The following is a 23,492-nucleotide window of genomic DNA, read 5'->3' on the forward strand; positions in this document are numbered from 1 at the left end:
TTGGAAAATATAATTATTTTAACAAAACTAACGAGCAGAATATATATTTTCATTTATTTTGTCTTTAATTTTATTCATAAATGTCATTGATTTCTGAGAAAATTCTTTGGCTAGATTTGTTCCCAGATATTTTATTCTTTTTATTCAATTGTTAATGAGATTGTTTTCTTAATTCTTATGATGATTCATTATCACTATATAGAAATATAACAGATTTTTATTTATTAAATTTGTGTCCATCAATTTTATTCATTGGTGAGTTCTATCAGTTTTTTGGTGACCTCTTGGAATGTTTTATACAGAAAATCATATCATCTGCCACTGTTCCTTTCTTTTTTTTTTAATTTTATTTTATTTTTAAACTTTACATAATTGTATTAGTTTTGCCAAATATCAAAATGAATCCACCACAGGTATACATGTGTTCCCCATCCTGAACCCTCCTCCCTCCTCCCTCCCCATACCATCCCTCTGGGTCGTCCCAGTGCACTAGCCCCAAGCATCCAGTATCATGCATCGAACCTGGACTGGCATCTTGTTTCATACATGATATTTTACATGTTTCAACGCCATTCTCCCAAATCTTCCCACCCTCTCCCTCTCCCACAGAGTCCATAAGACTGTTCTATAAAGAAGATATTTCATTGAAGGTTTTTGTATCTATGTCCACCATGAATATTAACCTGTAATTATCTCTTTTGGTAGTGTCTTTATCTGGTTTTGGTATCAAGGCCATACCTGCCTTGTAAAATGAGGTTGCAGGGAAATGCAAATTAAAACCACAATGAGATATTACCTCACATCTGTCAGAATGACTATTACCAAAAATGTAACAAATAACAAATGCTGCCAATACAATAGAGAGGACACTCTTGTGCACTGTTGATACAGCAACTACTGAAAAGAGTAGGAGACTCCTCAGAAAACTAATAGTAGATATCATGTGATCAGAACTCCATTTCTGGGTATTGTTCTAAAGGAAACAAAACAGTAATTTGAAAAGATATATACACCTTTATGTTCACTGCAGAATTATTTACAGTAACCGATTTATTAAAGTATCATAAATATCCATCAAAGAAAAGGGAATTTTACTCAGCCATTAAAAAAAAAAAAAGAATGAAATCCTGTCATTTGTGATAACGTGGGTTAATCTACAGGGTATTATGCTAAGTGAAATGTCAGATGGAAAAAGACAAATACTGTACAATTCAACCGGTATGTGAAATCTAAAGAAAGACTTAATAAAACAGAGAATAAGTAGTTTCTTGAAGAAAGTGGAGTGGGGAGATGTGTGAACGAGGTGAGAGACCTTAAGAAGAACAAACTTCCAGTCACAAAATGAATGAGTCTCTGTGTGAAATGCAGCCAGCGTGGGGAATATAATCAATTGCACTGCAACACATGCGTATGGTAACAGACAGTGACTAGACAAGCCACGGTGACTGTTTTGTAACGTGTAAGAGTCCTCAGTCACTATGTTGTGCAGATGGAACCAACACAGTGTTGTAAGTCAGTTAGTTTGTTATTGTCGTTGAGTTGGCCAGTTGTGTCTGACTCTTTGCAATCCCTTTGACTGCAACACCCCAGGCTTCCCTGTCCCTCACCGTCTCCTGGAGTTGGCCCAAGTTCAAGTCCATTGCATCAGTGATGCCATCCAGCCATCTCATCCTATGATGCCCTCTTCTCCTTCTTCCCTCAATCTTTACTCAAATCAGTGACTTTTCCGATGAGTCAACTATTTGCATCAGTTCAGTTCACTTCAGTCGCTCAGTCATGTCTGACTCTTTGCAACCCCATGGACTGCAGCACGCCAGGCTTCCCTGTCCATCACCAACTCCCAGACCTTGCTCAAACTCATGTCCATCAAGTCGATGATGTCACACAACCATCTCATCCTCTGTCGTCCACTTCTCCTCCTGCCTTCAATCCTTCCCAGCATCAGGGTCTTTTCAAATAAGTCAGTTCTTTGCATCAGGTGGCCAAATTATTGGAACTTCAGCTTCAGTATCAGTCCCTCCAATGGGTATCCAGGACTGATTTCCTTTAGGATGGATTGGTTTGATCTCCTTGCAGTCCAATGGACTCTCAAGAGTCTTCTCCGACACCACAGTTTCAAAGCATCAATCTTTCAGCTCTCAGCTTTTTTTATGGTCCAACTCTCACATCAGTTGACCAAAACACTGGAGCTTCAGCTTCAGCATCACTCCTTTCAATGAGTATTCTATAATTCAACTTTAACAAAAAAAAAAAAAGAAAAAAAGAAAAAGTAGGCACTGGGGTAAAAGCAAATGAAGGTTATCTCTGAGAATGGAGATTATAGGTGATGGTTAATTTTTACTTTAGGTTTTTCTGTGTTCCTATTTGTGGGCAATGAAAAGTATTGTTTATATAATTAGAGAGAAGACAATAAATGTTATAAAAAGTAGTATATAAAAATAAAGAGATATCATGTATTTGACAATCAAAGAGTTAAAAGAAAAAAATGTGTTAAAATGGTTAATATTTAAGGAATATGGGCAAAGATTATACTGGAATTCTTTGTAATATATTAGCAAATTTTCTTGAAATTCTGAATTTATGTCAAAATAAAAAGTTAAGTCATCTAGCACTTGCTATTTAATTTTAATTTAATGTTTTAATTGAATAATATTTTTAACACATATCTTATTTTGATGCTCTGATTCATAATCCTTTGTAATTTTAAAAGGCTATAACTTCTTGCCTGCTGCTGCTACTGCTGCTAAGTCGCTTCAGTCGTGTCTGACTCTGTGCGACCCCATAGACGGCAGCCCACCAGGCTCCCCCATCCCTGGGATTCTCCAGGCAAGAACACTGGAGTGGGTTGCCATTTCCTTCTCCAATGCATGAAAGTGAAAAGCAAAAGTGAAGTCGCTCAGTCGTGTCTGACCCTCAGCGACCCTATGGACTGCAGCCTTTCAGGCTCCTCCATCCATGGGATTTTCCAGGCAGGAGTACTGGAGTAGGGTGCCATTGCCTTCTCTGAATTTCTTGGCAGTAATACTTAAAAGTAATATATCTTTCCTTAAGAAAATAAATAAAACAATTCATGGATCTTCCCTAAAGTTTATTTTAACACAATTGCCTTTTGCTTTATAAGGGCTTATTACTAAGATTGTAGTTTTCATTTGTCACAGTCTGTCACAAAGCAATATACTATACTTTTAAAGAAAACTTTAAATTGCAATTTTGTATAATATTTTTAAATGGCTGTATATTTGTTAGTAACTTTATGATCAGCCTTAAAATTACAGCCAAAGTAATGAATATATCAAGGTATCTTCTCAAGTATTCAACTCTTTTAAGTTAGGAGGATAAATGCAGCTCTTTTAGACTCAGTTTCATTACTTCATGTTGGGAGGTCAAGTACTTTGCAGGCATGACAGAGGAAAACCAACCTCTGTATCATTTTTATTGTGCCTCCTGGCCAAGCAGAGAAGGCTTAAATCATAGCCACCACCTATCAGATTCCAGGTCACTTCCGCAGATTCCACTGTGCCTGCATCACTATGTACTATGTGCTATGTACTCTTAAGACGGGTCTTCTCAAGTATGTTTCAAGATATTATAGACTCATAGTGATGATCTATAAAAGGTAATTCAAAGCTGAAATAAGTTTTAAAAATGGTTTATGATACAGTCTCTTGCTTGAAGGCATAATTCCCATTAGCATAAAAAGAACAGACATGTTTACATTCTTTATTTATTGAAGTAACATTGGTTTACAATATTGTATAAGTTTCAAGTGTACAACATTATATTTCAACATCTTCATACACACAGCACAAGAAAAGGGGGATTACATATATATGCCTGCGTGTGTGCTCAGTTGTTTTAGTCCTGTCTCTTTCTGACCCTATGAACTATAGCCCACCAGGCTCCTCTGTCCTTGGGATTCTCCAGGCAAGAATACTGGAGTGGGTTGCCATTTCCTCCTCCAGGGGATCTTCCCAACGCAGGGATCCAATCCATAACTTCTGTATCTCCTGAATTGGAGGTATATTCTTTACCCCTGGAATAGGCACACCCCTCCAGTATTCTTCCCTGGAAAATTCCATGGACAGAGGAGCCTGGTGGATTACATTCCATGGGGTTGTAAAGAACCGGCTACAACAGAGCAAGCATATAAAAAATCACAAGATCCAAAAAACAGGGTGAGATCAATCTTTATATAAACCTCAAACATGCTCTTCAGGATCCAACCCAAGCCCCCAAAAATTTTCCCTAATTTGTAGCATATTTGAGAAAGGCAGATGTCTTTTCACCTGAAATTTTTTCGGTGACCTTCCCTGTTGCCTCACGACATTAATCCAGTACATCAGGATATGTTAGATTTCAGGGACTTCACCTTAGCCCGCTTGGAGAAAGTCTAAGACAAATTTATCAGCAACCACTACTTGCTTCCACTGTGTGTGGCCACAGATCTCTCTGTGTGCAACTTTCCATGTGGCAGGCTGAACAGCGAGGCCATTGGCAACAGCCCAGGAACCAAAATACAATAATTAATACATAGTAAGTTTTTTTTTTTAAGGAATTCAGAATGTCTCATTTAAAACAAGCTCCTGACTAAGGCTCCCTGGACACCAGCATCTCCTTGAGGATGAGTGGGCCCTCCTGGGCCCTCCCTAACCCTGCAGACAGGGTGGCTTCAGGAGGCTGGTCATGCTCAGGGCTGGTTGTTGGATGTGGACTCTGAGTATTGCCATTCCTCAATCTGTGTGTCATCCCTTCCTCCCACGGCAGACCACTAGTGGACCAGCGTGTGCTGGGCATGGCCTGGGAGGTTCCAGCTGACAAGCTGACAGACTCTGTGCTGGGACATGGTCAGACTGTTGTCCAGGCTCACCTCGAACACTCCTGGTACAGGCTCCTGAGGGACTCGTGGTCAGGACGCTGTGTCCACTGGCCGTGCGTGCTCACCAGAGAGGCCTGGGGCAGCCCCGAGGGCACGTCCTCTTGGGTGCCTTTGTCCAAACCTCAGTCAGCTCCCAGCTCATCGAATTTTGTTTCTCACTCTTCCTTGGCTCTTTCCCTTTGTTTCATTACACAAATAATCTCACCCTATATCACAGAAAGAGTCTTCCTTATTTGGGACAGAAGAGGATGTATTCAAATGCATGATTGTAAAATTCATCTCTGATATCACAGGAGGGGAGCCTGATGAAACAAAGAGGTGTGGAGAGCAGTGTCTGCCTCTGTCTTTGGCTGTTTGACCGGTTACAGCTTTCCAGCTTCACCACTTGTGTCCTTTTAGTCCATCACTGGAGTAAGGAACCCACTGCTCCTTCCTTTGCAGAAGATTCAAGCCCTGCAAGTCTTTCCTGCACATGGGAATCACTCAGTCCCACTCACTCATCACATTAAAAAACTTCCAGCCCCGTAACCATTACTGGCTCCTCCTAGCCATATTTTCAGGTCAGACTGGGAATTCACCTTCCTCTCCCTAGAAAACCCCATTATGTGAACAAAACTCTTATTATCTTTTCTTCTTAGATGTGCGGTATCATCTGGCTGGACATCTAAAGCAAGTTGTGAATGGAGTGGTCCATATATTTCTGTGAATGTCAATTGACCTATGATTTGTATGTTTTATCTTCTAGATACTGAAGAGAAAGAAATGAATACTATTTTAATCTTTGCAGCTGAACTGAAATGTCAATTATAATATTGATTTGAACATTAATCTCAGAAGGAAGGAATAAAAGTTATTTATTGGGAAAGTCATTTTTATTCAATGGTTTCCAAAGACTAAATACAAGGCCCATAGATGTAACATTTATTTTAAATAAATTTATAATTTTGATATAAAGCCAATGCAGCAGACTTCAAAACAAATAATCAAAGCAGACATAGCAACTAATCAAATTGTTTTCCCAAAATAGATCATTAAATTTTTTTACTCTGGATTCTTTAACTAAACATAGCTGAAAAAGTGATCTACCATTTCAAGGCAAACAGTTTTTCCCCCAGTTACTAAACGTTAAATAATTATGTTCTTGTGTGTATAATTATATTGTCTTTCAATGTTTGTTAAAAAGAATGTAGTACAGAAAGGAATCTCCCTGAGGGACCACATACACAAAATACAAAGTTGTCTCATAAATACCCAGGTAATTTAAAATGTTACTGGCCTCACAAAGATTCCTTTCAGGTACACTGAACTATTTAGGGGTTTGTTGTTGAACTGAATGATGACATATTGAATATTGAAAGGCATCAGGTTGTAGAAAAATACGTTCAATCCCTTTTTTGGGGGAAACAATTTGGACGTACAAAAATACAACTTTTATCCACTTAATCATTTAAGGATAATTATTGACCATCTTCTGTATACTAGGTACAGTTGGAGGTAATGATTAAATTGAATATGAGACAGAAATATTATTGCTTTCCAAAAGGAGTTGACGCTTAGGATGTGTTATAGATATATTGATAGCTGTCTTCAATATAGTGTGGTTTAAGTATTATGAAGGAATTAGTGGCTGCAAAAATGTATATAAGAGGAGGACTTAAACTGCTTTGAAATCCTCTAAGAGGAAGTGATTCAATAGAAGAGAGAAAATTAAGTAGAAGGATAATCAGGCAAATAGAATGATGGCAGAGGAAAAGTGTTCTAGGAAAAGCATAAAGGATGTATAAAATTTTGTCTCATATTTAAATATATACAGCAATTTGGAACACCTGTGACATAGAAACTAGATAAAAAATGTTTCAGGAGGAACCTGATCTGAGATGCAGAAATGAGGTTTTCAAGGGCTATGCTAGAAAGAACTTGAAGTTTATCCAAATGGCAATGGGAAGACACTGAAGGATTTCATCAGGACAAAATAAGAATAAAGTTTCTGTAAAATTTCATATAAGCTGATAACTGAGGAACAGAGAACAATGACTGGAGACAAGACTAAAAGTTAGGTTTCATTTGCAAAAAATAAATAAACAAAGCATCATTGTGCTTGGACCAATAAAGCAATAAATAAGAGCAGATTCGAAAATTGTGTAAGGGATAAATTGTTAGCATTGTCATTGTTTAGTCACTCAGTCATGTCCGACTCGTTGGAGTAACCCACCTGTAGCCCACCGGGCTCCTCTGTCCATGGGATTTCCCAGGCAAGAATACTAGAGTGGGTTGCTATTTCCTCCTCCAGGGGATCTTCCCAACACAGGCATTGAACCCGCATCTACTGGGTCTCCTGCTTTGACAGGCAGATTCTTTATCAGTAGTAGGGGGGCAAATTGAACATGGGCATGAGGATCAGGAAATCATAGTAAAAGAAACTGCTCTCTGATTTGGAGAGCAAATGGATAATGGCACTGTTCATTTTGACTCTTTGTGACCCCATGGACTAGAGCCTGCCAGGCTCCTCTGTCCGTGGAATTCTCCAGGCAGGAATACTGTAGTGGGTTGCCATTTCCTCCTCCACGGGATATTCCCTACCCAGGTATCGAACTCACTTCTCTTATGTCTCCTGCATTGGCAGGCAGATTCTTTACCACTAACGCCATCTGGGAAGCCCATTCATTGCACTAGGAAATATGTATTCCAAGTCTTGTGTTTTGGGTCCCATGTGCAGAAATACCAAGTTCTTTTCTGTGTGCAATACTTCTGATGAAAGTATTTTTACTTTTGATAAATGGTAATTTCTGAGAGATATTTAGATGTATAAAGCTATAGCAGAAAAAAGATAATTGGAAAATTAATTTATTAATATATTTGCTCATAATCTGCATATAGATGCCTATTCAGCACATAGGATTGGCTAACTGATCAAGAAGGTGCCAAAAAGAGAAGAAGGAGCTTTGGCGAGAACATGAAGAACATGCCATCTAAAGCATAGTAATAGGAACAGACTCCAAGGTTGAGAATCAAAATGAACAAATAAATTCAAAAGACTGCTTTAGAATGCAAACTTGTATTCAATAGAGTTCAGTGCTACAGTGCTGCCAAAAAATACAGGTTTTATTGGATTTGAAAATAGGGAAGTTGATAATAAACATGCTGAGGGAATTTTTTTGTTGTTTTAATGGGAAAGAGAGGTGGATTACACCTTGTTAAGTTATAAATGGAGCTTCCAAGGTGGCACTAGTGGTAAAACAGTCTGCCTGTCAATGCAGGAGACATAAGAGATGCAGGTTACATATCTGAGTTGTGAAGATCCCTTGGAGTATGAAATGGTAACCCACTCCAATATCTTTGCCTGGAAAATTCCATGGACAGAGAAGCCTTGTGGGCTACAATTCATTGGATCACAAAGAGCCACTCTAATGGCAGAAAGTGCTTCTTGATGAAGGTGAAAGAGGACAGTGAAGAAGTTGGCTTAAAACTCAACATTAAACAAACTAAGATCATGGCATCCAGTCCCAACTCTTCATGGCAAATAGAAGAGGAAAAAGTGGAAACTGGCAAGTTTTACTTTCCTGGGCTCCAAAATCACTGCGGATGGTGCCTGAAGCCTTGAAATTAAAAGATGCTTGCTTCTTGGAAGAAAAGCTATGACAGGTCTAGGCGGCATATTAAAAAGCCAAGACATCACTTTGTTGACAAAGGTCCGTATAGTCAAAGCTATCATTTTTTCCAGTAGTGGTGTATAAATGTGAGAGTTTGACCATAAAGAAGGTTGAGCACCAAAGAATTTATGCTTCAAAGTGTTTTGCTGGAGAAGACTCTTGAGAGTCCCTTAGACTGCAAGGAGATCAAACCAGTCAATCCTAAAGGAAATCAACCCTGAATATTCACTGGAAGGACTGATGCTGAAGTTGAAGCTGCAATACTTTGGCCACCTGATGTGAAGAGCAGCCTCATTGATAAAGACCCTGGTGCTGGGAAAGATTGAGGACAGGAGGAGAAGAGGATGAGATAGGATGAGATGTTTGGATGACATCAATGACTCAAAGGACATGAATTTGAGCAAATTCTTGGAGAGAGTGAAGGACAGGGATGCCTGGCATGTTGCAGTCCATGGGATCACAAAGATTCAGATACAACTTAGCAACTGAAAATAGTTATAAATATATTTGAGAAATTGGGGACAGATACCTGTTCCAAAAAGTTTGGTTGAAAATTGGTGATGGGAACAGAAAGAGAAAGGAATAATCAAGATAAGTTTTCAAGGGGATGTCAACCCAAATTTAACATGGGAGGAGCTCTTATGTTTATTTTGTCATGTTTTAAGGTGCATGTGAAGTAACCTGAGACAATACAGTGATAAATAAAAATCGTATTAACTTATCCTCTGCCCTGTTAAGAAAGGATGGGAACAAATTCAGTTGTACCAGTTCTTGAGCATTGAGAATCCACCTTGGGTCTGTATCAATCTTCTGTGAAATGAAGTTCTTCTAAATGCTGTCCAAATGGTATTCACTTGGGACCATTTAATACTTCAAGATAGAGCTTAAAAACATATATCTTAATTATTTGAAAACATTTTACAATCTGGAAAATTGTTCACTGATGTGTATTTTCCCAAAAGATACCTAGAAACTTTCACAATGCAGTTTTCCTAAATATCAATATTATGTATGTACTGAAAAAATAGAATATAAAGATAAACAAAATGAAGAAAATTTTAATATTATACCAAACTGGTTCCCTAAAGATACATACTCTTAGTATTTTGATTTTGGACTTACACTTTCCATGCTTGATTTTTCTAATTTTTAATATTCTTGTGAAATGATCAAATGAGTTCTGTGAAAGAAATTTACAACTTAAGAAATTATGTTAATGTATTTACTATCAAAGAAATTTTATATTCTGAATGTTTTTTTTTCCTTTAAATAAAAGTACAACACAGGCTTTGCTATTTTATTGATTATAAAATTTTAATTGAAATTTTCCCTTTCTTCTTTTACAGCTTCTTAGTGGAATTTCTGCCATATTTTTTACAGTAAATTCACAAGTAAATCTACACATAATTCAGAACGCTTATCAAGATTCAACTTTAACTGAATTAAGCATAACATCCTGGAGAGCCAGAGATACCTTCTTACAGTTAATCATTCCTTACGGAGTCAAGATTATTCAGATTGTGTGCTCTGGTGGAATTTACTGTAGAACTGTTTGTTTCATGGCAGAAAGCAATCATTCAGCAGTTACTGAGTTCATCCTCTTAGGCCTCACGGATAACCCAGAGCTTCAGCTCATTTTCTTTTGTGTTTTATTGTTGATCTACTTGATTACTGTCCTGGGTAATCTTGGTTTGATTGTGCTAATACAAGTGAGTCCTCAACTTCACACACCCATGTATTTTTTCCTCTGTCATCTGGCTTTTGTGGATTTTTATGGTTCCTCCACCATCACACCAAACACCCTTGTAAACACTTTTCGTGAAATTAAAAGCATGTCATTTTATGCATGTGCCACTCAAGTGTGCAGCTTTATCACATTTTCAGTTTGGGAATTACTAATGCTATCTGTCATGGCTTATGATCGGTATGTGGCAATATGCCACCCTTTACTCTATGTAGTTCTTATGCCTAGAAAACTCTGCATCCAAATGGTCACCAGCTCTTATACTTATGGATTCCTGGTGGGATTCATACAAGCAGTGGCTACATTCCACATGGCTTTCTGTGGCCCTAATGTCATCAACCAGTTCTACTGTGATGATGTTCCTTTGATTGCTCTGGCCTGCTCTGATACGCGAGTCAAAGAGCTGATGTTATTAGCCATTGCAGGATTCAATGTCTTCTGTTCCCTTCTCATAGTTCTCATATCCTATGCGTTCATCGTCTTTGCCATCATAAGGATCCATTCTACTGTAGGGAGACAGAAAGCCTTTTCTACCTGCGCCTCTCACCTGTTTTCTATTACTATGTATTATGGGACCCTCAGTTTTATGTATCTGCAGCCCAAGTCAAGCCACTCACTAGATAAAGACAAAGTTGCCTCAGTTTTCTATACTGTGGTGATCCCTATGCTAAACCCACTGATCTACAGCTTGAGGAATTGGGAGGTAAAAAATGCTTTGAGAAAAATAACTGAAAAGATGTATTTGAATAAAAAATAAGAATGATGTTGTTACTAAAGATATGCTGGGTATAGATTTCAGTTCATTTCAGTCACTCAGTCGTGTCCACCTCTTTGCAACCCCATGGACCGCAGCAGTCAGGCCTCCCTGTCCATCACCAACTCCCAGAGTCTACCCAAACTCATGTCCATCGAGGCGGTGATGCCATCCAGCCATCTCATCCTCTGTCGTCCTTTCTCCTCCTGCCCTCAATCTTTCCCAGCATCAGGGTCTTTTCCTTTTTTTTTTTTTAATTTAAATTTATTTATTTTAAATGGAGGCTAATTACTTTACAATATTGTATTGGTCTTTTCAAATGAGTCAGCTTTTTGCATCAGGTGGCCAGATTATTGGAGTTTCAGATTCAACATCAGTCCTTCCAAAGAACACCCAGGGTTGATCTCCTTTAGGATGGACTGGTTGGATCTCCTGCAGTCCAAGGGACTCTCAAGAGTCTTCTCCAACAACACAGTTCAAAAGCATCAATTTTTTTTTCTCTAATTTTATTTTATTTTTAAACTTTACATAATTGTATTAGTTTTGCCAAATATCAAAATGAATCCGCCACAGGTATACATGTGTTCCCCATCCCGAACCCTCCTCCCTCCTCCCTCCTCCCTCCCCATACCATCCCTCTGGGCCGTCCCAGTGCACCAGCCCCAAGCATCCAGCATCATGCATCGAACCTGGACTGGCAAAAGCATCAATTCTTTGGCTCTCAGCTTTCTTTATAGTCCAACTCTCACATCCATACATGACTACTGGAAAAACCATAGCCTTGACTAGATGGACCTTTGTTGGCAAAGTAATGTCTCTGCTTTTCAATATGCTATCTAAGTTGGTCATAACTTTCCTTACAAGGAGTAAGCACCTTTTAATTTCATGGCTGCAATCACTATCTGCAGTGATTTTGAAGCCCCAAAGAATAAAGTCAGCCACTGTTTCCAGTGTTTCCCCATCTATCTGCCATGAAATGATGGGACCAGATGCCGTGATCTTAGTTTTCTGAATGTTGAGGTTTAAGCCAGCTTTTTCACTCTCCTCTTTCACTTTCATCAAGAGGCTCTTTAGTTCTTCTTCAATTTCTGCCATAAGGGTACAGATGTAGGACATTTAAAATCAAGGCTCGTACAATGATTCAGTATCAATAGGCAGAGGAACCTTTGTCCTTTGTCACTCAGTTTGCTGATGTTTTATTTCCTCCTTGAAAACAGATATTTTCCTGTTTTGACTTGCATGTAGTAGATATCTCATAAATATTTTAATGGTCTAATTCTAAAAGGGAGATAGAAATTACCCATTGTCTTTGAACATAAAATGCTTTGTCAATAGAGATGAAAAATAAAGCACTTTAAAATCATAATTTCATCTCATTTCTCCCTAATATTGAGGATTTGGGGCTATCTTGAGAGACACAAACTATACAAATAGTATAAACACTGTGTAAATTTTTTCCTCCACTTTGAACCAAAGTTAAATATAATATGTTGCTTGGTTAAAGTGTTTTGGTTTTAAACTGTCCGTAAAATGAACTTATTATTATCTTTACAGTGTTACATTTATATGGTTGGGCATGTTTTGAAAGGCTTTATTTTTTAGAGAAGTTTTAGATTTACAACAAAATTGAGAGGGAGATGCAGAGCTTTGGTCTTATACCCCTTACTATCACAGATTCATAACCTCCCAGTTATCAACACCACTCACCAAAATGGTGCACTTGTTCCAATAGATGAATCTTCATCGATGTATCTTAATCACGCAATGTCCATAATTTACCTTAGGTTTCACTCTAGGTACTGTGCATTCTGTGATTCTGGTCAAATTTGTAATGACTTAATCCCTCATTGCACTTCTGCACAGAGTATTTTCACTGCCCTAAGGATTCTTTCTGCTCTGTCTATTCATCTCATCCCTACTGCCCTCACCCATGGCAAACATGGATTTTCTGATCGTCTCTGATGTTTTGCCTTTTCCAGAATGTCATAGAGTTGTAATTATATAGTATGTAGCTTTTTCTGGTTGTCTTTTTTCACTTAGTAACATGCGTCTAAGGTTCCTCTGTGTCTTTTCAGAGCTAATAGCCCATTTCTTTTTAGCTTTGAATAACATTCCTTTGTCTGGATGTACCACAGTTTATTTATCCATTCACCTACTGAAGGACATCTTGGTTGCTTCACAATTTTAACAATTATGAATAAATCAGCCATAAATATCTTTATGCATATTTTTATGTAGATGCATGTTTTCAAATCCTTTGGATAAATTGTTGATTTGTATGATAAAAAATGTGTTTATTTTTGTATGAAACATCCAAACACTCCTGGTTGAACATTTTAACATGATCATTTAAGCACAGTCCTTTTATGTTCAGCATGCACTTTAGCTCCACTGATTACTTATGGGTGTAGTGACATAAATTTTAGTCTGCATGATTACTGAGAAATTAATTGCCCCGTCTTTGTTAATGTATATTAATAGTTTGTGCAGTTTCCCACTGGTGGTAGCATTACACTGGGCACAGAAGTTCTAAAGATGCCATATGAACCCCTGTGTTTCATATATATTTTTCCTGGTTCCGTTGTGCATGGGTACCCCTAATTTCTTAAGCAAATCAGAGTTGATCACCTTAACTGGCACACGAAGTCCTTCCTGTCTGCCAGTCTGTTGGTGTGAAGTAGTCAAAGATCCCAGTTTCTCAAAACACTAATTCAGCTGCTAGTGCAAATAGTTGCCCTCTAGGATGCTCATCCTACAATCCAGAGAGCCTAATATGATAGGAATAGGAGACATAAAATCAGAAAATTGGTCACAGGATGTAATGATAACGATCAATTCTGCTATAACATCTTTGTTTCCAGACCCACGATCCCATGCTGTTAGGGACGCTGTAACTTATGTTCTCATCGGTTCATTACCTACAGCGTATCATGGAGGACGGTGCACCAATGCAGCCAAATCATTTTCTGAGCTGGTGACTTGGCTGTGTGGTCAGGTTGCCATCCATAAGTCCAATCAAGCCAACTGAGTCCTGACAGGAGATAATCGGTTAAGACCATTCATTATTTGCCATGGCCATGTCAAACTTTCATTGCTGTGGAGTGAGTGTATTCCTTCTGAGGGAGTATTGTATGGCTTATTATTTAAAGAACAAAATGCCCTTTAAACTATTGAAAGATGACACATCCTAGGATAATGAGTCTTGGGAAGAAAAATTCCTTTTCAATCTATTGGTTTCAGTGAGGATGAACTGCTGTGCCGCCCAACATTGAAGGGGTCTGATATAACTGTTGCATCATGTGTTTCTGATTTTTATCTCAAAAGAGGGGTGCCACACTCAGGGCTTGGCATAGGTCTCTGCTTCTAACAGATTGGGCACTCAGTATTGGCAGCAGTAGAAAGGAGCCGTGTTTTCGGGAACATACATGGTCTTCATTCCTGACACTGTGACTATGCTGTCCATGATGTCCCTGGAGCTGTGAGGCAGAAGGGAAGGTGGTGAGTATGCCTGTGATGGCTTTTCCAATCCTTCTCATCAGTGCAGACCTCTTCTGCAGTAGTTACTCCTTGCTGTTTAGTCACTAAGCCATGTTCTATTCTTTGTGGCCCCACAGACTGGAGCCCACCAGGCTGCTTGTCCATGGGATTTCCCAGGCAAGAATACTGCAGTGGGTTGCCATTTTCTTCTCCAGGCAGTCTTTCTGATCCAAGGATCAAACTCTTGTCTCCTGCTTAGCAAGCAGATTCTTTCCCACTAAGCCACCTGGGAAGCCCAGTGACTCCTTGGAAGTTTAAAAAAAAAATTAAATCAGCATGCTTTGTGCTTGTCACAAGTTCATCTAAAGTCCTCTTCTTCAAATGCCAGGTTCTCGGACACTTGATATCCTCAGTCCATAAACAAGTGTCCAGAGATATTTATCACCATCTATGGATCAGAGAGTGGCCATGATCTTCAGGCCACAATCTCCCCATTTGAAATGGGGCTTCCCTGGTGGCTCAGACAGTAAAGTGTCTGCCTGCAATGTGGGAGACCCGGGTTTGATCCCTGGGTGGGGAAGATCCTCTGGAGAGGGAAATGGCAAACCCACTCCAGTACCTTTGCCTGAAAAATCCCATGGACAGAGGAGCCTGGTATGCTACAGTCCGTGAGGTCGCAAAGAGTTGGACACGACTGAGCGACTTAAAAAAAAAAAAAAAAAATGGGTCAGAGACTGGCCATGATCTTCAGGCCACAATCTCCCCATTTGAAATAGAAGACCATATTCGACCCACTGAGATAAACTGCTTTCATCACTATCATTCAGGACCACCTCTGTTTCCTACATGCTGTAAAAGCCCTTCTTTGCACTTGGCTCAAATCTTATTTGTGCGTGTGTGCTCAGTCAGGTCAGACCCTGTGACTCCTTGGACTGTAGCCAGCCAGGCTCTTCTGTTCATGGAATTTTCCAGTTGGTTGTCATTTTTTACTCCAAGAAATCTTTCCGACCTAGGAACTGAACCCCCATCTCTTGCATCTCCTGTTCGCTACCACTCTTGCCACTCCAATTTTATTTGGAACCTATTTCTTTGGACCCTCTTAAGCTCCAAATTAAAAAGCAGAGACATTACTTTGCCAACAAAGGTCCATCTAGTCAAGGCTATGGTTTTTCCCATAGTCATGTATGAATGTGAGAGTTGGACTGTGAAGAAATCTGACTGCTGAAGAATTGGTGCTTTTGAACTGTATTGTTGGAGAAGACTCTTGAGATTCCCTTGGACTGCAAGGAGATCCAACCAGTCCATTCTAAAGGAGATCAACCCTGGGTGTTCTTTGGAAGGAATGATGCTAAAGCTGAAACTCCAGTACTTTGGCCACCTCATGCAAAGAGTTGACTCATTGGAAAAGATTCTGATGCTGGGAGGGATTTGGGGCAGGAAGAGAAGGTGATGACAGAGGATGAGATAGCTGGATGGCATCACCGACTCGATGGACGTGAGTTTGAGTGAACTCTGGGAGTTGGTGATGGACAGGGAAGCCTGGCGTGCTGCGATTCACAGGGTTGCAAAGAGTCGGACATGACTGAGCAAATGAACTGAACTGAAATGAAGCTCCAAATATTATTTGGGACCTCCTAATTTGGAACCCCTAGCTTATTAAACTGTAGCACGGACTGTGTGGGGGTCTGTGTGGCAGAGATAGGCAATATAAAATCTGCATCCATTGTTCAAATAATTTGTTGCTAACATTTCAACCTAATTTAACCAGGTTGTAAGCAAATGATTTCCATTTGATGGATTCCTATTGGGCTGGACTGAAATTTGAGTTGGTGGATCCTGTAATATCCAGCACAGAATAAGCAGCAGATGCTAAATGTTTACTTGCTGTCTTATCATCTGGCACTTAGTTTCTAATGGGGTGCACTAGAACACAGAACACCATTTTATTTCTTCATCAGAAGGTCTGGCTTTTCTCCAAGGCCTGTGCAGTAATGCTGATTTCAGTTTTCCAGAGACTCAAACATCATTGTTTGTCAACACAGATATTTCCAACATCTTTGGATTACTTGCAGAAGCTACTCTTTTTGAGATTAAATAAAATCCGGTAGTCTTTCAAAATATCCAACATGTAGCTGAGAGCTATCGTCCCTGTGACCTGCCTTATTCAATAGAATGCTTAAAAGTGTACAACTTCCAAGGCTAGAACTTTTTTCCAGGGAAATTTTAAATGTTTGAACTCAACCACCATATTTTCATTGGAAGCCCAAGCCAGACACTCATCACATGGACCACATCCAGCTGTCAGCCTCATCAAGTATAATATCAGCCATGTGACTGAGGTCTTCACGGACCATACAGACAGCCTACTGCCCAGCTGACACCACAATGTGGAGAGAGATTGTCCATAGCCCACAGGATTATGAGAGATAATAAATCATTGTTGCTTCAGGTCTCTAAAACTTGGGGGTTTTCTTTAAAAAGCTATTAGATAGTTGAAGCAATAGTGATCATAGAATGAATTGCAAAAAACTTTGAAGTGAAATGAACTCTAACAAGAAATCCTGAAGATAGATTTTATGATTTTGACAGAAGGAAAATGTTTAAAATATTTTCCTAAAATAATTCAGGAATGTATTTTAGACACCCATAGCCTTGTTCATGCTGATAGAGCTCTTTTAAACTTTCTTGAATTTCTACCAAGCCTCTAAGAAAAACTACAGGGTTAAATCATTACAGATTGGTTAGAAATAAACTGCAAACAAATATGATGACTTCTGTACAATTTATGTTTAAGGTTCTTTGTCATTTATGCTTTTATTCTACTAGAGAAAATGGTGTTATAAAAATCATAACAGTCTTCCTAGGATAAAATGTCCACATTTAATAATAACTGTTCTTTCTTTGTAATAAACATTGTCTATGAATTTTTTATCTGTATGTGTTTCTATTCATCACTCTATACATGTATGGAATTAGGAGAATTTGTTAGAGAGTTTGAAGAAAAGAAATGCTCATTTCTATCTGATTTGCATGCCTTTAAGTGCTTTCTATTAGACTTCAGGAAAAAATAAAGTTAATTTTAAATTATTTTCTTCTTTGAACAGAATGTTAAAACAATAATTTTCTGAGACTGAACTAAATGTACCTCCAAGCTTCTAAACTCATGGCTTAATTATTATTCCTACAACCCAACAGATATTTGAGTGGGTTGCAGATGTAGGGCTGGATCTTCGGTGCACTATAAACTATTACTTGTTAGCCTTGCAAAGTCCAACAGCAAAGTTAACTCACTGCTTTAATGTGCACTGACTTCTTATAAAATTAAAACTTGTATAAGGCTCATGTGCATGTATGCATGCTAAGTCACTTCAATCGTGTCTGATTTTGCGACCCTGTGGACCATAGCCCACCAGGCTCCTCTGTCCAAGGGATTTTCCAGGCAAGAATACTGAAGTGGTTTACCATGTCCTCCTATAGGGTATCTTCCCAACCTAGGGTTTGAACTCCTGTTTTTTATGTATCCTGCATTGGCAGGAGAGTTCTTTACCACTAGTGCCCCTGCAAACCCCAATAAATCTCATACTAAAGCATAAAAAGTAAATAAAAACAGTTAAACTTTTCTGAGTTTTTTTCCCACGTGTTAAAATAATCTTTGCTAGTAATTATTAATGTTTTATTTTACTTAGATTCAGCAGAATGATCTGAAACATCAAGTGATCAATCCCTGTGTGTTAAGCAAACTGAGTCCCAAAAGATTAGCCATAATGATTGTTTATGCTGTGAGACATCATTACATTGTTTTGTTCAGAAATTGCTTAAAATTATGCAGCACAGGGAACACATTCTGGAGTGACCAATGAATAATACAAAATATACTCACTACAGTTAAGTAATGTTAAATTTTGTTGACATTCACAAAGTTTGCCACAAGGTATATTGGATGCCTTTTTGGTTTCATTTTGGGTTGCTCAAAGGCAGCAGGCAGTGAGGAAAAATCAAGGTAACTGAAGTAGTAGAAAAGGTTTAGGGTAACACAAAACTTGTATTTATTTGTTCCATTATTCTACTAGTATATTTGAAGTTTCTAAACAGTGCTAGCTCCTACAAGGTTTGGGGGAGATGAGAAATAACTATCTGTTTTTTCAAAAATTTGAAATTTAGATTATTTTACAAAGTAATTAATAGGTGAATGAATTGTTAGATGCAACACTTGAGAAGTGATGAGACACCTCTAGGAAGAAGTGAAATTTCACCCGAGATCTGATGCATACATAGAAAAATAAAGCCAACTAGATTGTAAAGACAGAAGGAAGGGCTTCTGCTTCAACTATGTACAAAATTCATGATCACATTTGAGAAACCGACAGTACTCATGATGGCTGAAGCCTGGGAATTACATGAAAACGCCACAAGTAGTGAGACTACTCTGAAAAGAAGGGGTTGCTTATCAAAGGTTAAGTTAGCCAACCTTTGGGACTCTATCCTATGTCAACAGGAAATAGTAAGCTATGATTTGCATGTTAGAAAGTACACTCTAGTTACAGTGAACAGAGAAAGGATGAATAAGATAGATGTTTGGACAATAATACAGTAAGTTGTGATAGAGGCTTAAATTTCAAGTAGACAGGTTTGGGAAAAAATAGGTTAAATAATTAGTATGTTCAATATCTAATTTTTATCAGTGGAGTTTAGAAAGATATATGAAGTATATTATCTTGGCTTTGTGCCTGAATAACTGGCTGGAAGATGACACCACTTACTGAGTTAGAAAATGCATGCTTCAAAGCAGATGAAAATATTGGATGGTTTTTGAACTGCTGAATTCTCTTTTGAGCATGCTATATTTAGGTACTTTGAGAATACCTAGATGAAGTTATCTGGGGATCTCTTGAATACGTACTTAGAAATCAGAGGTGAAATCTGGCCTTGAAATTTAGACTTTTGTGACACAAAAGTGACAACCATCCCCAGAACATTTGATGAGAGCTTCACAAGAGTGTGCAAAAAATGACACAGGATGGCTTAGGAACGAAATGTAAAGTAATGCTTTAATTAAAACATAAACACAGGGAGTGGAGCCATAAGAAGAGTAAACATGGACAGAAAGATGGGATTCTGATGACTTGCAAACTAAACCAAACCAAAACAATGGTTTGCATGAAAACTAATGTCAACGATATCTGAGACTACATAGACAACATAAAAGAAGTCTCCATTGCCAATGGGAAGAAGGAGATTGTTGGTGAACTTGGAATAAGTAATTGTATAACAATTATGGTGAGAACAATTTCAGAATACAAGTTGATATATAAATGCTAAAGATGAAGCAAATGACTTTCCAGGATGTTTAGTACTGAAAGAATGAAGAGGAGAGGGGTTGATGGATAGAGGAAAAGGAAAAGAAGTCACAGGTCATTAGCAGTGATTTCAGCATGTATCTTGTTTTTAAACTGATGGGGAAGATCAAATAAATTAGTAGAGGATGAACATATGGGATGAACAAAATAGCTTGGGAACCAAAATATAAGTTTATACATTAGAAAGAGAATTTGTATGTTGTGAATAGTCATTGTGGCAATTGATCACAGAGTCTAAGCTGTTTAGGGTGAGCATTGAATAAAGGAGGCAACAGTAGGTAAAGGATACTTAAGGTTAAAGTGATTGAGTGGATACATAAAAGGCTGTAGTGTCATAACTGATGTGAAGGGAAAGTTCAGAAAGTTGTGGTCATAGGACAAGTTTTTGATTTTGGATAACTACTATTTTATCAATTGTCACATAGAAAAAGCTTCAAAATGGAATCATGGGAGTAGTATGCTCAAGAGGAATAGCAGTGGGGTCCCTGATTCCAAGATCAAGGATCTAAGAAACCAAGGTATGAAATAAGTGGTGTTCATGATGCTGATGGCACATGTATGGAAGATAAACAATGATGGCATCAACACCTGAGCCTTCAGTGAATAAGAGGGAGAGACCTGGATGCATATGTGATGACAGTGAATATGGGGACAAGCCTCTAAGCGTCAGGGAAGTGTACCTGAATGCAAGGCATAGCAAAAAACAGGAAAGAATGTTCCAGCATGAACAATGCCTTATTTCACCTGCCAGATTTAACATACGTGGATAGTTTCAAATGGAACAGCCTTTGGAAACCTGGAGAGAAATACATTTTCAAGGATGATCCAAGTTTCAGTTTAAAGAAAGAAAACTAAAACGACTGAAGATATTGGTGAGTTTGGTAACGTCAGAGCAAGAGCTACACAGACTCCAACACATCAGAGAAATATAAGTACTAGAAAAATTAAGAGTCAGGAAAGGTAATGATCTGAGATCACAAGTCAATGAGGCAATGGAAAAAGACCTCAAAATATTGCAAAAAGAATAAGCTACAGTCATGGGTGTGATGGGATTGCATAGTCTTTTCTTTTGAGAATAAGCCTAAATCTGAATACTATTAATACTGATGGAATGAAAAACCATGTGTGCACGCTCAGTTATGTCTGACTCATGGACACACAGAGGAGCCAGCCATGCTCCTCTGTCCATGGGCTTTTCCAGATAAGAATACTGGAGTGAGTTGCCGTTTCCTCCTCCAGGGGATCTTCCAACACAGGGATCCAACCCTTGTCTCCCACATCTCCTGCATTGGCAGGAGAATTCTTTGCTACTGTGCCGCCACGTGGGAAGCCCATTTTAAGAGCTAAAATTTACTCACTTAACACATACTGCATGAAAGGCACTATTTTAATCACTTAAGGTATACAAACTTAGAGATCACCTTTCCAAAATTTTCTGATTAATGGGGAAATTCTTGCCTCTATGAAAAGAGTTCATTTCTATAAACTATGAATTGAGGTCAGGGAGTCCAGAACTAGTTCATGAGTTATTTTGCTTTACCCCACACTAATCATGAAACAGCAAGAGGGTTTAAGCTCTCACTCTGAGCTTCCATATCTGAAAATGAAGACGATAGCTTATCACCAGTTGATAGGGTTGATGGAAAGATGATCTGAGATGAAATAGTAGAAAAATTTTTTAAATCAAACGTATCTGCTCAAATGAAGATCATTAAAAACTGTTTCTTTTAATAAACCAGAAATCGGTTTTTAGTTCTACAAAATTATCTTGATTTTTTCTTCTCCTGTTTTGCATTTAGATGTTAGGAGCCACCCGATAAATATGTTTTCTAAATTATTTTAATGTATTTTTAATCATCCTATACATATTTCAGAAGAAGCAAGACTATCTATGTTTCTAAGGGCTTTTCTCCCTTTAATTCCCAAATATTACATAGTAATTGAAAGAAAACTAGAAATCATAGTAAGAGAACAAAATAAAATAAAAATCATCCTGAATAGTTGATATAAAGATGGTCAGAATTTAAAACTACCTTTCATACTACCCCTTCTGAAATTATTTTTTAATTTATTGTTTTCTGTTAATTAACAATTTTCAAAGAATTAACATTTTTGTTTAAAGTATTTCAATAATTAAAAATAATTGTGCTCAAATAACTGTCTTTATTTTCTTTTATTAAAAATAGATAAGAAAGTATTCAATTATGTTAGATTTTAAATAAAATGCCATGTTTCTATCTTTCCAAACCCCACAGAATTTCATACTTTGGAGCTTCTGCAGAGAACAAATCACTTCATTATGAAACCAGAATTTGCATGGAGAGTGTCTTTTGAATGTGTCCAACATAAGATCGGGGTGGATCAGAATCAGTTCCCAACATCTGCTTGATTATCTCTAAGGGAGATAAGAATACTCAGACTGTGTGCTCTAGGGGTTTTATTGTTAAAAACAAAAGTTAAATCTCTACCATGGCAAAAGGCAATTATTCTGCAGTGTCTGAGTTTATCCTCTTGGGACTCACAGATAATCCAGAACTTCAAGCCACTCTCTTTGGTGTGTTCCTAGTAATCTATTTTGCTAGCGTCCTGGGTAATCTTGGTTTGATTGTGTTAATACAAGTCAGCCCGCAGCTTCACACACCCATGTATTTTTTTCTCAGCCACCTGGCTTTTATTGATTTTTCTTTTACTTCGTCTGTCACCCCAAACACCTTGGTGAATTTCCTGTGTGAAGTTAAAAGTATAACATTTTATGCATGTGTCATCCAGGTGTGCTGCTTCATCACATCTGTAGCTTGTGAACAGTATTTGCTCTCAGTCATGGCCTATGACAGGTCATTTGCAACCCTTTACTCTATGCCATCCTCATGCCTAAAAAGCTCTGTAATCGGACCATTGCTAGCACATATATTTATGGATTCATTGTGGGTCTTGCGCAGACAGTCGCAACATTCCTCTTGTCTTTCTGTGGCTCCAATAGGGTCAACCACTTCTACTGTGATGACGTTCCCTTGGTCGCACTGGCTTGCTCTGACACTCATGTCAAAGAGCTGATGCTGTTAATCATTGCTGGGTTCAACACCCTTTGCTCTCTACTGATCGTGATCATTTCTTATATCTTCATCCTCTTTGCCATTCTGAGGATCCATTCTGCTGAAGGAAGGCAAAAAGCCTTTTCTACCTGTGTTCCCCATCTGACCTCAATCACCATATTTTATGCAACAATCATTTTTATGTACCTCCTGCCCAATTCAAGCCATTCTCTGAACACAGATTAATTTGCTTCGGTGTTCTACGTGGTAGTGATTCCCATGTTAAACCCATTGATCTACAGCTTGAGGAATCAGGAAGTGAAGAATGCACTGAAGAGATTTATAGAAAAGTTGCATTTGGCTATCAAATAACTGAAAAAATCAAGGACAGGGAGGAATCAGAGGACATGGAGTTGTGGCTTATCTAGAGTCAAAATGCTGATAAATGATAGGGTCAAATTCCTCACTTCCAGTGTTCATATTTACTCAACATGTCCTAAAGCCTACTCTGTCATTCTCGATGATTTACACGTGAAAGGACTTTTGTAAATTTTGAGGTGTTAAATTTAAAAGGAGAAAGAGACAGACAAACAAGGAAAGAC

The 23,492-nt window shown here is 38.2% G+C and overlaps 1 protein-coding gene and 1 pseudogene across 1 annotated transcript; both read left to right on the forward strand.

The window, feature by feature from the left end:
* The first annotated feature begins 10,085 nt into the window (after nt 1–10,085).
* Nucleotides 10,086–11,027, forward strand: LOC147358722 (olfactory receptor 5AL1-like). Its single transcript, XM_086342128.1, has one exon. The coding sequence runs from the start codon at nt 10,086–10,088 to the stop codon at nt 11,025–11,027; it is 942 nt and encodes a 313-aa protein (XP_086198254.1).
* An 11,176-nt stretch (nt 11,028–22,203) lies between these two features.
* LOC147358723 (olfactory receptor 5AL1-like) lies at nt 22,204–23,262 on the forward strand (annotated as a pseudogene).
* Nucleotides 23,263–23,492: the final 230 nt, after the last annotated feature.

This window comes from Bos grunniens, chromosome 15 (genome assembly GCF_055505025.1).
Source record: "Bos grunniens cultivar Pamir isolate PY7600 chromosome 15, Bosgru_T2T1.0, whole genome shotgun sequence".
NCBI classification, from domain to species: Eukaryota; Metazoa; Chordata; class Mammalia; order Artiodactyla; family Bovidae; genus Bos; species Bos grunniens.

Bases quoted from the DNA above. Each gene is read 5' to 3' on its own strand.
- LOC147358722 (XM_086342128.1), top strand. From the start codon at position 10,086: ATGGCAGAAAGCAATCATTCAGCAGTTACTGAGTTCATCCTCTTAGGC.